The sequence below is a fragment of the Schistocerca gregaria genome, chromosome 7 (genome assembly GCF_023897955.1).
Source record: "Schistocerca gregaria isolate iqSchGreg1 chromosome 7, iqSchGreg1.2, whole genome shotgun sequence".
Lineage (NCBI taxonomy): Eukaryota > Metazoa > Arthropoda > Insecta > Orthoptera > Acrididae > Schistocerca > Schistocerca gregaria.
This window is the reverse complement of record NC_064926.1, coordinates 123056927-123071265: the sequence shown is the minus strand read 5'-3', so window position 1 is coordinate 123071265 and position 14339 is coordinate 123056927. Positions and strand designations below refer to the sequence as shown.

The following is a 14339-nucleotide window of genomic DNA, read 5'->3' as shown; positions in this document are numbered from 1 at the left end:
GGTCTGTCAACGCCCACAACTGCAGAATTTGGGCTACCGAAAATCCAAGAACTGTCGTGGTAACACTATTGCACGACGAGAAAGTCACGGTATCGCTTGATTTACCACATCAACCGTTATCGGTTCTTTTTTCTTCGAGGAAGTCAGTGATTCTGGTTTTGTAACTGCTACCGTGACGGGTGAGAGGTACGCCGCTATGTTACAGAATGGCATCATCCCCAGCCTGGCTGATAAACACCCGGTGGAATGTACGATGTTTATGCAGGATAGCGCTCCACCCCATATTGCTAGACGCGTGAAAGATCTCTTGCGCGCGTCGTTTGGTGATGATCGTGTGCTCAGCCGCCACTTTCGTCATGCTTGGCCTCCCAGGTCCAAAGACCTCAGTCCGTCTGATTTTGGCTTACGGATTACCTGAAGTCGCAAGTGTATCGTGATCGACCGACATCTCTAGGGATGCTGAAAGACAACATCCGACGCCAATGCCTCACCATAACTCCGGACACGCTTTACAGTGCTGTTCACAACATTATTCCTCGACTGCAGCTATTGTTGAGGAATGATGGTGGAAATATTGAGCATTTTCTGTAAAGAACATTATCTTTGCTTTGTCTTACTTTGTTATGCTAATTATTGCTATTCTGATCAGATAAAGCGATATCTGTCGACCATATTTGAACTTTTGTATTTTTTTTTTTTTTTTTTGTTCTAATGAAACACCATTTCATTCCAAGTACGTGTGTCAATTTACACTTCTCTATCTGCATTATTCCGTCTTTTTGATCACCTGGAACTTGTTCTGGATTTCCTACAGACACAAATCTGCTATGGCGCGGGTAACATGTGCCTCACAGTACTCTATTGTATTTTATGGAACTGGTGACTTCGTCCCCGCCGTAGCCCTCAATGGTAAACAACCCCACAACAGGCTACAGCAGTCCAAACACACCACCGCCGCACCATACCGAACCCACGGCTATTGTGCAGTTTGCACCCCCCCCCCCTCCCCCCCCCCCCCACCCCCCCGTGGGGTACGTCTCACACAGACAAGTGTAACCCCAATGCTTGCGTGTAGAGTGAGTATGGTGTACGTGGAGAAAGTGTTTTCGCAGCAATTGCCGACATGTAAGTGAGACGGAATGAGGGGAACCAGCCTGTATTCGCAGAGGCATATGGAAAACCGCCTTAAAACCATCCACAGACTGGCTGCCACACCGGACCGGACCTCGACACTAATCCGCCGGGCGGATACTTACCGGAGACCGGCACACCTCCCCGCCCGGAAAGCAGTGCGTTAGACTGCCCGAGCCTCACAGTAAGTCCAACAGAGCAGTAACGGGATCCGTATTCCAAAGTTGCAGTACATGGGACAGGAAGATACTCGTAACCAAAAAGTCCATCTTACACAAAAATTCACCGTGTAATTCTGACGGCAATTGGACCAAATGCAATGTCGTGTCCAGCCGTAGTGAAACGGTACCCAAAGTTTGATCACCGTCACACGGACGACATTGATGCTGGTCGGAAAGGATCGCAGTTGACATCGACGACAGCTGACAGTGTTCTGGTAATCGAGAAATAATTACAAATAATCGCAGATTTTCCGATTATGAGGAAGTTGACATAGCGATTGTCGGATTCCCGTCGTCGAGGAACTGAACTATTGGTAGAACATTCGAACCGTTGCTTGTAGATACTTTGTGATTATGCTCATAAATAGTTTCGCGCGCCTGTGTCACCCTGAAGTATTGTGCAGCATTCAATGAACGTTATTTGCCCTGCCATAATAATGTGTGTCTTACCGCTTCAATGGTCTGGCTTATTTCTGGTAGAGTGACAGATGGTGAATATCTTCGACATTTCAAGTTCTTGACTCGCTTGAACACCAAGAGAAATCGTAAGTATGTGTAAAGCGAATCAGAATCACAAATTGCACAATTTCTCACAATCTGTTAAGATGCAGATTAGACACAATCACTGCACATTTTTGATTGCTCTGTCTAATGGAGTCTACATGCAGAATCTTGAGCTGTTTATTTGTATTTCTATCAAAATAATTGTCCTGTTCTTCATTTACGTTTATACCTATAATCTGCAAACCACGGTGTAGTACATAATATAGGGTACATCACACTATACCAGTTATTACGGTTTCTTCCTGTTCCATTCACGTATGGAGCGTAGAAAAATGATTGTTTGAATGCTTCTGTGCGTGCAGTAGTTACTTCCATCTCCCTATTTGAGAGATACGTAGGAGGTTGTAGTATATCCATAGATTAATCATTAAAGCAGGTACTTGAAACTTTCTTAATAGACTTTCTCGGGATAGTATACATCTCTCTTCAAGAGTCTGCCAGTTCAATTCCTTCAGTATCTCTGTAACACACTTTCAGGAATTAAACAAACCCCTAACGATTCGTGCTGCCCTTCTAATTGTATTTTCAGTACCCCCTGTTAGTCCATTCCCGTGCACGTCCCACACACTTGAACAATATTCTAGAACCACAGGCAAGAGTGATTTGTAAGAAATCGCTTTTGTAGACTGATTGCACTTCCCCAGTATTCTATCTACAAACTGAACTCTTCCACCTGCTTTGCCCACGACTGGACCTATGTGATCGTTCCATCTCCTATCTTTACGAAGTGTTACACCCAGGTATTCCTACCAGTTGGCCGATTCCAGCATATGACGTTATAGTCACGGGATACTAAAATAATGGTGCAAATGGCTCTGAGCACTATGGGGCTTAACATCTTAGGTCATAAGTCCCCTAGAACGTAGAACTACGTGAACCTACCTAACCTAAGGACATCACACACATCCATGCCCGAGGCAGGATTCGAACCTGCGACCGTAGCAGTCGATCGGTTCCGAACTGAAGCGCCTAGAACCGCACGGCCACCGCGGCCGGCCAGGATACTAATTTTTTTCGTTTTATGGAGTGCGACAGTTAACATTTCTGAACATTCAGAGCAAGTTGCCAATATCTGCACCACATCGAAATCTTATCAACGTCTGACTGAATATTTATGCAGCTTCTCTCAGATAGTGCTTCATTATACATAACTGCATCATTTGCAAAAAGTCTGAATTTCCTATTATTATTGCTTGCTAGCTCATTAATATTCACCATGAACAGCAACGGCTCCAACATACTTCTCTGGGGTCTACTTTTGTATCTGACAATAATCCTCCATTCAAGACAGCATGGTGTGTCCTCGCTACCAAAAAGTTCTCAATCCAGTCACAAATTTCACTTGATACCCCATATGATAGAACTTTTGACAATAAGCGTAGGCGCGGTACTGACTCAAATGCTTTTCGGAAATCAAGAAAAACTGCATCTGCCTGGCTGTCTCGATCCAAAGCTTTCAGTATGACACGTGAGGAGAGGGCGACTTGGGTTTCACGTAATCGATGTTTCCGAAATCCGTGCTCCTTAGCGTTGAGGTCATTCTGTTCAACATACATCATTATGTTTGAGCTCAGGATATGTTCTAAGATTGTATAACAAATCGAAGTCAAGGGTATTCTATTTTAGTTTTGTGGATCACTTCTACTGCTCTTCTTGTAGATGAGTATAACACGTGCCTCTTCAAAGTACTGGGCACGGTTGTTTGGTCGAGAGATGTACAACAGATTACAGTTAGAAAGGGGAGTAACTCATCCGTAAATTCGATATAGAATCTGTCAAGGATTCCGTTGGGGCATGGAACTCTGCACATTTTAACGATTTCAGCTGTTTCTCAATATTAATAGTTATTTCATTTATCTTTCCAGTTGCACATGGATTTAATTGTGACAATTGTCCTGGGTTTTTCTTTGGAAACGGAGTGACGCATCTCAGCTTTTGCTTTGCTACCTTCAATTTCATATCTTCTCTCATTTTCTAGGCGTTCACACGAACTTTGGTGCTACTAACAGACTGTACAGACTACCACAACATTTTGTGAAACGCCATTTGGCAATACTCTGCTACAGTAGTCATTGAAGGCATCACACATTGCTGTCTTGACAGCCAAACGTATTTCATTCAGCATCTCTCTATTTATAGCCCAACGCTTGGTTTTATCCCTTTTAAGCAGTAATCTCTGTTTCTTTAGAAGTTTCTTTACAGTGACTGTATACCATGAAGGTTTCCTCCCATTATGAACTGTTCTGCTAGGTACATATCTTACCCGTGCGTGGTCTATTCTCTTAAACATGAGCCATAGTTCCTCTACGTGCTACCGGTCTGTGCTGAAAGTTTCAAGTTCTCACTAAACAATGTCACTACTAGAATGAAATTTTCGCTCTACAGCGGTGTGTGCGCTGATATGAAACTTCCTGGCAGATTAAAACTGTATGCCGGACCGAGACTCGAACTCGGGACCTTTGTCTTTCACGGGCAAGTGCTCTACCAACTGAGCTACCCAAGCACGACACACTTCCCGTCCTCACAGCTTTACTTCTGCCAGTATCTGCTCTCCTTCCTTCCAAACTTCACAGAAGCTCTCCTGCGAACCTTTCAGAACTAGCACTCCTGGAAGAAAAGTTATTGCGGAGACGTGGCTCAGTCACAGCCTAGGGCATGTTTCTAGAATGAAATTTTCACTCTACAGAGCGTGCGCTGAAACTTCCTGGCAGATTAAAACTGTGTGCCGGACCGAGACTCGAACTCGGGATCTTTGCCTTTCGCTGGCAAGTGCTCTACCACTGAGCTACCCGAGCACGACTCACGCCCCGTCCTCAGAGCTTTAATTTCGCCAGTACCTCGTCTCCTATCTTTTAAACCTCACAGACGCTCTCCTGCGAACCTTGCGGAACTAGCACTCGCTCGCGAAAGGCAAAGGTCCCGAGTGCGACTCTCGGTCCGGCACACAGTTTTAATCTGCCAGTAAATTTCAATTACGCAACTGATATTTTTTTCTAGTTCACAGAAAAAATATATATGTTTCTGTTTGTTTCAATTATGCGTTATACTTGGTAATGATTGTTTCACTGTCCAACCGATTCATCGTCGCTAACACCAGTTTTGATGTGGACGCCCTCAAAGAGGTCAGGTGTACTTGTTGTCATTATAAGCGATACATTTCCATCGTCGAGGAATTGAGCGGCTGGTAGATTACGCAAGTAATGTTTAAATCTTCTCTACCTCCTGTTACCAACGCCTCTCGCCTTCCGCAGCCTGCCACAGTTGGCAAGCACTTTGAAGCTCGTCGAAATAATTGAATACTGCGGGCTTCGGCTTCATCTTGTGAGACGCTTCAGGGTGACGACAGGCGTTTAGCGCAGGGAGCGATCACCTCGGCGTGCCCACCCGCAGGTTGCTACAAGACGTGACGGAGAGCCGGCCCGGCATCTGCGACGGCAGCGCCGCGCAGCGCGTGCTGGCAGCCACGTGGGGGCAGAGCGTGCACCTGGGCTGCTTCCACCGCGTGCCCAGGGCGCTGCGAGGACACCACTTCTCCTGGACGCACACGCCGTTCTCGCCAGGCGCGTTGCCGGCGCCCATAGCATACAGGTGAGTCCACAATGTCAGCTCCAAGTTCTTGACCAAATACCTTCCACCTGAAAAGTGTTCAATTATACTTCACATACACCAAGAGGAGCAGTGCCATTGTTAGACAAATAACGTTCAATAAAGTTAATGCTAGTTGAACGAATGAAATGAATACTCTGTAGCCAACTGGACTGAACCGTATCCCTAAACAGATCTGTGCACTGCATCCTGTATTTTATGGAAGATATAAAACGTGAATCACCCAGAAGATATGCTCTGTGCCATTGTAACTTCATACACCAGCACATCATCAGTGGGGTGAGGAAACACGCTTCTGACGTTTGAGCTAAGTATAGCTATTGACATGGTACACACGTACCGTTTATTTTGCATTTTATGCGAGTCTTTTGACCCTTTTGGGCGTTCTGTGTTAATGTTGGACCATGCTTCTTTAGGCAGTTTGCAGTTTTAGTGTGTATCGAAGAAGGCGTGGCTACCCGCACCGAAACCTAGGTCAACATCCGGTTTCTATTTGCAATCGAGGCGGATTGTTTATAATCACTAATGACCAAAGTTTATAGGTCGCTGAAGTAACAGTAACTTCAGATCTGAAGACATGGGATGAAACTTGAAACATAATGCTCTCAGACCATATTATTCAATGATTCAGTTATTAATAAAAAATAGTAAACTCTATTTGATATGTTAGTCAAAACACCCAGAATAATAAGGAAACCGTAGTAAGAATTTACTGAGATGTAATTGGAATAGGTGGTTTAATCTCACTGTTATATTCCATTTCTAATAAGTCATACATTACTGATCCTATAACATGTATCTTAAAAACTATTGGGTTATTATTTTAAATAAAAAGGTTAATGAAAGAAATTAACTATTAAACTCATATTTGTTTCAAAACTACAAGTCAAACTAAATGATAAATACATCATCCCTACAATTACTTGTGTAATCGTTACGATTTATTGTAATTAATTAGTTTCTATTAATTGTAAATGAACTAAATTCAACATCAAGAAATTAAAATGAAATTTTGATGAATGAGACATAACAGTCACAATAAACAAAATTTGCTTTATTAATCTGAATGTGATTATTTGATAATCAATTTGTATTATAAATAAACTATAATTAAATTTATTTCTACAAATTATATTATGATATTCAATCTAGGCTACAGGTTCCCTTCACAATACAATGAACAGCAAACAAAAATAACGAAATATGTAATCAGGATCTTGCGATTTACAAAGGTGTAATTATATTACTTTGCTAATCAGCTCTATCATAAATAAATTTTCGTAATACATTTTTTGTATGTCTACCTGTGTCATATAATTTGAAAAGCATTTCTATTACCCCATTATTTTTTCATTCTTTCTAATCTTGATTTCCTTTATTCTTCAGAGATTTGGATTGTTCATTTGGTTTTCATTTTGACTTCCATCCTCTCTTTATTATCTTTTATTTATTTGCTTACTTGAAGTTTTAACTATGAGCATATTTTCTGTGATTAAGAGTTCTTTGAAGTCCCTTTTCGTTTTTGTAAACCAAATTGGTTGCGTTTTTTCGTTGCAGAAGCAATAAAGAGTTTTTATTAATCTATTCGGATTTTTTCAAAGTATATGTCCATAAGAATCAATTCTTCTTTTGCTCATTGTGTCGGAGAGTTTCTCGGTAGTTTGATGAAGGGTTTATTTCTCAGATCACATATCTAATGAGGAGGTATTGAATAAAATTGGGGAGAAGAGAAATTTGTGGCACAACTTGACTAGAAGAACAGATCGCTTGGTAGGACATAGTCTGAGGCTTCAAGGGATCACCAATTTAGTATTGGAGGGCAGCGTGGAGCGTAAAAATCGTAGAGGGAGACCGAGAGATGAATACACTAAACAGTTTCAGAAGGATGTAGGTTGCAGTAGGTACTGGGAGATGAAGAAGCTTGCACAGGGTAGAGCTGCATCAACCCAGTCTCTGGACTGAAGACCACAGCGACAACATGGATTAATTTGTTGTTATGGCATTTTGGGCTCTATTTTTTACTAATCCAATTACGAATGTTTTTGAGGAAGGATGTTCACCTATATATCAGATCAGCGCACAGTCCAGAATGAAAATTCATTCTCGAAAGGAACCATGTTGTGGGTAATACATGCCTCGTAAATATCTTTCCCTCCATGTGTGCTAGTCCCAGAACATTGCTGGAGAACGTATCTGAAGTTTGGAAGGTAGGAGATGAGGTACTGCCGGATGCATAACCATGACGGTGGTATCGTAAGTAGTGGTTGAATAGCTCAGTCGCTAGAGCACTTGCCAGCGAAAGTCAACACAGCCAGTCCCCGATATTCACGTTCTTTTTTTCTCAAAAGTCTGACTCAAAGCTCTGGAGATAATAAGGAAGAAGGAATGTAAATGGAGACGCACAGTAGTTTCGTCGTTTCCTCCTTGCTCTGGTGAAAGTTCCTGGGTTCCTCCAGCAGGTCTGACAAGTACGTGGAGACGTCGGAGCACGGCCTGGTGGTGCTGTCGGTGACGGAGGTGGACGCGGGCCGCTACGACTGCTGGCTGGGCGGCAGCCTGCTGTGCGCGCTCAACGTCACCGTGGACGCGTACCGCTGCGCGGCGCCCACGCAGTCGCGCGACTACCGCCACGTCTACTCGGACTGGTGCCGCGAGTTCGACAAGTACCGGCGCGCCATGCAGGCGTGGCAGGAGCGCAAGGCGGTGAGCTCCCAACAGTCCTACAGTCCTCCTGTACCCGCATCTCGATGCTCACTGAAGAGCCAGCCGTACCAACTGAACTCGTCGTGTTTGTTCCTGTACATGTAATTTCTCCAACACATGTAGGTTCTCGTCTCCAACATTTTGATCTTATGAAATGATGTAACCTTACAGTCATATATGAGAGAAGCCCACGCAAAGCCAAGAGCCACCACCACTGCCTGCCGTAGTAGCCGAGCGGTTCTAGGCGCTACGGTCGCAGGTTCGAATCCTGCCTCGGGCGTGGATGTGTGTGATAGCTTAGTTAGGTTTAAGTAGTTCTAAGTTCTAGGGGACTGATGACCTCATCAGTTAAATCCCATAGTGGTCAGAGCCATTTGAAAGGTTTTTGAACCACCACCACTTTTAACGTCATCGCCGTAAAAGTTTGGTATGCACTTTTAAATGGTGCTGTAACCTACTACACGACCAGCATGGAATGCAACACCTTCAAAGGCTAAGTCATTTTATTAACAAGTGATGTGACAAGTAGTGCATGATTGTTGAATATGTGATAAAAATACGTCCCAAACGAAAAACACGTGTAATAGCAAAGAGCGCCGAAACAGCCGCATCAATACGCAGTCTAGCCCACTCCTGGCTGCAACACAGGCGTGTATTCTCGCATGTAAATTGTTGTGGTTGGCAGGTGAGCCAACACCGTGTTACTAGAGGAGCCCGAAAGGCACGCGATTTAGCTCAAGCAGGCTGGCGTGAGGTCTGGAACAGGGCAAGGAAATTAGAATTTAGAAACAACGGACATAGCTGGTGAATACTTAAATTTAATCCATTAATGACGAACGTCGCTCTTGACATTACATGACTCACAGTATCAATAATAACTGATAATGACGCCTTGCTAGGTCGTAGCAAATGACGTAGCTGAAGGCTATGCTAACTATCGTCTCGGCAAATGAGAGCGTAGAAGTCAGTGAACCATCGCTAGCAAACTCGCCTCTACAACTGGGGCGAGTGCTAGAAAGTCTCTCTAGACCAGCCGTGTGGCGGCGCTCGGTCTGCAATCACTGATAGTGGCGACACGCGGGTCCGACATATACTAACGGACCGCGGCCGATTTAAAGGCTACCACCTAGCAAGTGTCGTGTCTGGCGGTGACACCACATAAATCATCATTAAGTTGCCAAAGAGAAACTTGCGACAGAATGCCCCAATCATCTTGCACCTTTTGCTACTGTTCATTATTGGTTCTTGCAGGCTCTCGTGAAGAAATAAGTTCCTGCTTCATGTCGCATAGGTGTTCAATTGGCGAGAGATCTTGTGATCTTCGTGGCCAGGGCAGTTGTTTTACGTCATGGTGACCACGTTTGTCGCAACAGCCGTACTTATACGTGCATTGTCCTGCTGAAAAACGCAACATCTGCCTATCGAAGGAATGGCAGTAGCTCACCTGCAGTGTATGGGGCACTGATTAATTTACCTTCAGAAACACCAAATGTAACCGCGATATGCAGTTTCTACACCGCACCATGAGGCCTGCGTTTGTGGGTGAATGCACTCTGGGATAGGCAGGTCTCTGTCATACGCGTGTACGTCCATCACTTTCACACGCGCAGAACGTACTCTTATGACTGAAAACAACAGAGCGCTATTGCTGTCTCCAGTTGACTCATTCACAACACCAGTGTAGCCATGCTCGGCGGTGTCTGTGATAGCCTGACCACAGACACATGTTATCTCTAAAAAATGGTTCAAATGGCTCTGAGCACTATGGGACTTAACAGCCGGCGTCATCAGTCCCCTAGAACTTAGAACTACTTAAACCTGACTAACCTAAGGACATCACACACATCCATGTCCGAGGCAGGATTCGAACCTGCGACCGTAGCAACCTTTGATAAACAGATGTCATTCTAACAACGATAGATGGTCTCTGAACGGTGTGGACAGCAGTTTTGTGTGATTTAGTTTGTTCTCCTATGGAAAGAGAATAATTAAAGACACGCCAAGAATTGTCAACTTTTGAACACTTCATGTGTTGGGTTTTTCATCAGTGCTCATGCAGTAGTAGAGTGTTGCATAGATCGCACTTTTCATTGCCGTTGTATCTGGAGCATTGTCAACTATAGCTCTTCTGTAATAAAGAGTCAGCTTCACAATTGTTCCCTCTTTCAAACTTTTACGTTCTTTCCCACCGAAAGTCACGTTTTGATAAAAAATGGCTCTCTGCACTATGGGACTTAACTGATGAGGTCATCAGTCCCCTAGAACTTAGAACTACTTAAACCTAACTAAGCTAAGGACATCACACACATCCATGACCGAGGCAGGATTCGAACCTGTGACGGTAGCAGTCACGCGGTTCCAGACTGTAGCGCCTAGAACCGCTCGGACACATCGGCCGGCTCACGTTTTGTGCCCGATTCCCTTCACAGCACTTCCCAGTCTTGTCCCAAGTTGTTTCGCAATGTGAATCACACACTCTTCCTCGACAATTTCTGTGTTCTCATAGACATTCAGTTGAACTTACTATATTTTTTTCTTACGTTTCTCTCTGCAGTTTCACAAATCGTTTCGTACTATAACAATGCATATAAGGATGAGCATATTCAAGCAAAAAGCCTGTTCTTACAAAAATTCGGCATTTTTTTTATCAGACCATCCCCTCTATTCATTTGTACACTAATCAGTAGGGTGGGCCTGTTTTATAATTGCAAGTTCTGATCTTAAAGGAACTGGGATGTGGTGGGAAGTTACTCGTACCCATCCATTACTGGCTTTATAAATCCCTCCTTATTCCTTAGCAAATGAGGGCTTGCCGGAAAGTAGTGCTTCCGAATTTTTCATGTGATAACTATTAAAGATTGTCAATCAAACAAACACTCTACGTCTTCACTCTTCATACCTACAAATGAATTTCTTCCCATAGTCAATCTAGCGGCGAACACACGTGTCCCAACGAGAGACCAGTGTGTTGACACTGTCACTGTAGAATGTCTGACTTTGTTGATGGAGCCACAGCTTCAATTCTGCTTGCACCGTTTCATAATTATCAAAGTGAAGTCCACGGTAGTGTTCTTTAAGTTTTGGAAAGAGATGAAAATTGGATGGGATCAGGTCGCCATAGTGTAGAAGATAACTGATGGCAGTAAACCCAGGACGTTGTATTGTTGCAAATGTCGCAGCACTCGTGTGTGGTTTGTGCATTTTGATGCTGAAGGAGGGAGTGCATCATGTGTCGACGGATTCTTCTGCGATTAGAATCTCGATTACAGAGCGTTGTTTCTCGCGAACCGACATAGTTACAGAACGCCATGTTATACTCTGTAGTTTGGTTTGACACTCTTCAGTGAAGCGGGAAATTCGACGGATTGATGTGCGTGACATGTAGTACCTCAACCCACATTAACAACTGAAAAAAGATTCAGAAGCATTATTTTTCAGGACGGCCTCATATGTCCTGTTCATTTTCTTTTCCTTCTTATTGTTACACACGGCAGTTTTCTATATTGGGCCATTATTTTTCATACTATCAATTCAACTTATTTGATCTGTCCGCTACATCCACGCTGGAGAGGTCTTAATTCTTACCCGTCTTCCTTCCTCATTGTCCATGTTGCTGTGCCACACAGAAGGACACACCAAGAAAACAATGTATCAAATGTCTGTCCATGCACCTGCTTAGACTTCTCGTTCTCTAACAAAATGGCCCTTTTGGCAATGGACCATTTGTGCGCTGCCCTTTCAGTCGCTTTTTATTCCGCTTTCTAGGTTTCTAAAGTGGTGGAGATATCCTAATGTTTCTCTATTCAGCATTACCTTCACTCTTTTAATTCCTTCTGTTACCACTACTCTTGGTTTCTTTGTACTGATTTCGCTTCCACAGCTCTTTCCTTTCTCTTTAATGACACCCGCTATTTCCTACAACTCTCTTTTGCCCGTAGCTGTAAAGAACATGTCGTTTCTAAATCTCAAGCATAGTAGTCTTCTTCCTATGAGTTTTATCCCCATTTCATATAGTGGGCAGTACTGCATTATATTTTCTCATTATAGATGTCAAGTGGTTGGAGAGAGGAAACAAGAAATATCTTACCGTAATTCGCTTACAGTGACCCCTTTTCATTCAAGTAGAACGAGATTATAAGTCACTTGCTTTCCAACTGCAGTCTCATTTCTTAGAGTATAGTTCTAAGGTACAATGTGAAACACCTTCTTCAGGTCTACAACACACATGCGTGGGCCCCTTCGTTTCTTAGTTAATCTCTCTCCCCATAAATTTGCAAAGAGTCCTACTGCATCTAGTGTGCCTCTATTCTTTTCAAAACCAAACTGCTCGCCTGACAATTTCTCCTCCATTACCTTCCCAATCTTTGATTCGCAAGTCTAATTGCCCTAGACTCAATATATTACTTAGCACTCATTCTCTTTGGTATTGGAATCGTTAGCACTGTCAGATGTCCTCTGGCCATTCGCAGTTGTCATTGTTGCATAGTCTTAAGACTTCTCTTATCCCTTCTTCATTCCACTGTTACCTAATTTTTCATTTGATGAATAACTAAATATTTGATGACGGGAGCTAGCCTCCTGAAGTCGCTAGTAACTTTTGCGCAATGAATAGGCTGAAGCAGAAGTTGTTTTGCGTCAACATTCGTTCCTTGTTCCAGGTGTGTGACAGTCGGCAAAGTGACAATCAACAGCGCAGTGTCGCGTCAAACAACGTGCTCCCAGAAGCGGACGCCGGGAACGACGGTTCTAGATAACCTGACAAAGACACACACACGTGCTGCCTCTGTAAAGAAGAGGGGACTCGTGTTCGGGCGTGAAGTGCTGGCTGTGTGGCTGCTTTGCGCCGTCTTGTTTTCGCAACAGGCGCTGTGCGAGGCGCCTGCCACAGAACGATACTCTCACAAATCCTTGGAATGCTGTCGACTGCAGTGTCACAGGTGGCAGTGCAAGCTGCAGACGCTCCTTGAGAGACGAGTATTATTTCGTTTTCGTTTATTGACTTGTCGTATATTTGTCTCGGGAAGAAATGCAGTCGTTTTGTGACAAATTAATTTTTGTCTTTCTTCCACGACATTAAGTTAATAAGGAATACTAAGCTCCACGGTGCCCTCGTAGTTCATAATTCGTTTCCCCTATCGTATTATTAATGCGACACTATCAGTCTGCTCTACACAAATTGGGCAAATTTCGAGGATAGGCTGCTGACATCAATACACATATGAAATGTGGTGTAGAAACACAAGTCCGATAAAGTTATTGTTTAACATTTACAAGTACTACGGTATCGCCAATTACGACATTAAGGGAGGGGGGGGGGGGGGGTAGGACGTCAAACGAGCCGAGTTGGAGCAGGAGAGGCACCACAGGACGTTTTAATTTACACTGTGTATACTTTTACAAGTAAATTCATAAAACTTTGTCAGCATGACCAGGAAGGATTCAGGATTCACACTCGTAGCAGCTGAAGTTAAAAAACATAAGAAAATAATTTTTTTACAAGTGAAATTTCATCATTTTTTTCACTTACTATTGCCTGCATTTGTTGCTATAGGTACACTTTTCTTCATAAGTAAGAGAGACTGTTCGATGAATTTTGCACAGCATACAAACCATATTTACAGGTATCTGAAACTCTAGAATCTATTTAATTTATGAAAAAAATGAATGAGCTGTTACGTTTTATACTTTATGTCTAGAAAGAAATCAAATTTTGTAATTAATTATTTCAATTTTTAACACGGTTTTTAATAGATTTGGAAAATTCTAGAGTTTCATACGCCTGTAAGAATGGTTCGTATGCTGTGCAAAATTCATCAAAGAATCTCTCTTACGTGTGAAGAAAAATGTACCTATAGCAACAAATGCAGCCACCATTAAGTGAAAAAATGATGAAATTTCATATCTAAAAAAATTTAGTTAGTTGTGTTTTTGCACTTCCGCTGCTATGAGTGTGAACCCTGTATCCTCCCTGGCCATGCTGACAAAATTTTATTAATTTATTTGTAAACGTCTACACCGTAGAAAATAAAATGTCCTGTGCTGCCTCTCCTGCTCCAAGTAGGCCCGTTTGACGTCCTCCCCCTGTTAAATGTTTTACACTCCACGTGCAGAACC

At 43.1% G+C, this 14339-nt stretch overlaps 1 protein-coding gene across 2 annotated transcripts in view; it reads left to right on the top strand.

Moving 5' to 3' along the window:
- LOC126282014 (semaphorin-2A-like) overlaps positions 1 to 13524 on the top strand; it is a 408361-nt gene extending 394837 nt beyond the window's left edge. The window contains exons 12-14 of one of the 2 annotated variants that reach the window (XM_049981407.1): positions 5307 to 5504; positions 7982 to 8225; positions 12884 to 13524. In XM_049981407.1, the coding sequence (XP_049837364.1) occupies positions 5307 to 5504; positions 7982 to 8225; positions 12884 to 12979 (538 nt within the window). In that variant the 3' untranslated portion in view covers positions 12980 to 13524. Of the gene's footprint in view, positions 1 to 5306; positions 5505 to 7978; positions 8226 to 12883 lie in introns of both variants that reach the window. The other variant, XM_049981406.1, reaches the window with a different exon arrangement.
- The last annotated feature ends 815 nt before the right edge of the window (positions 13525 to 14339 follow it).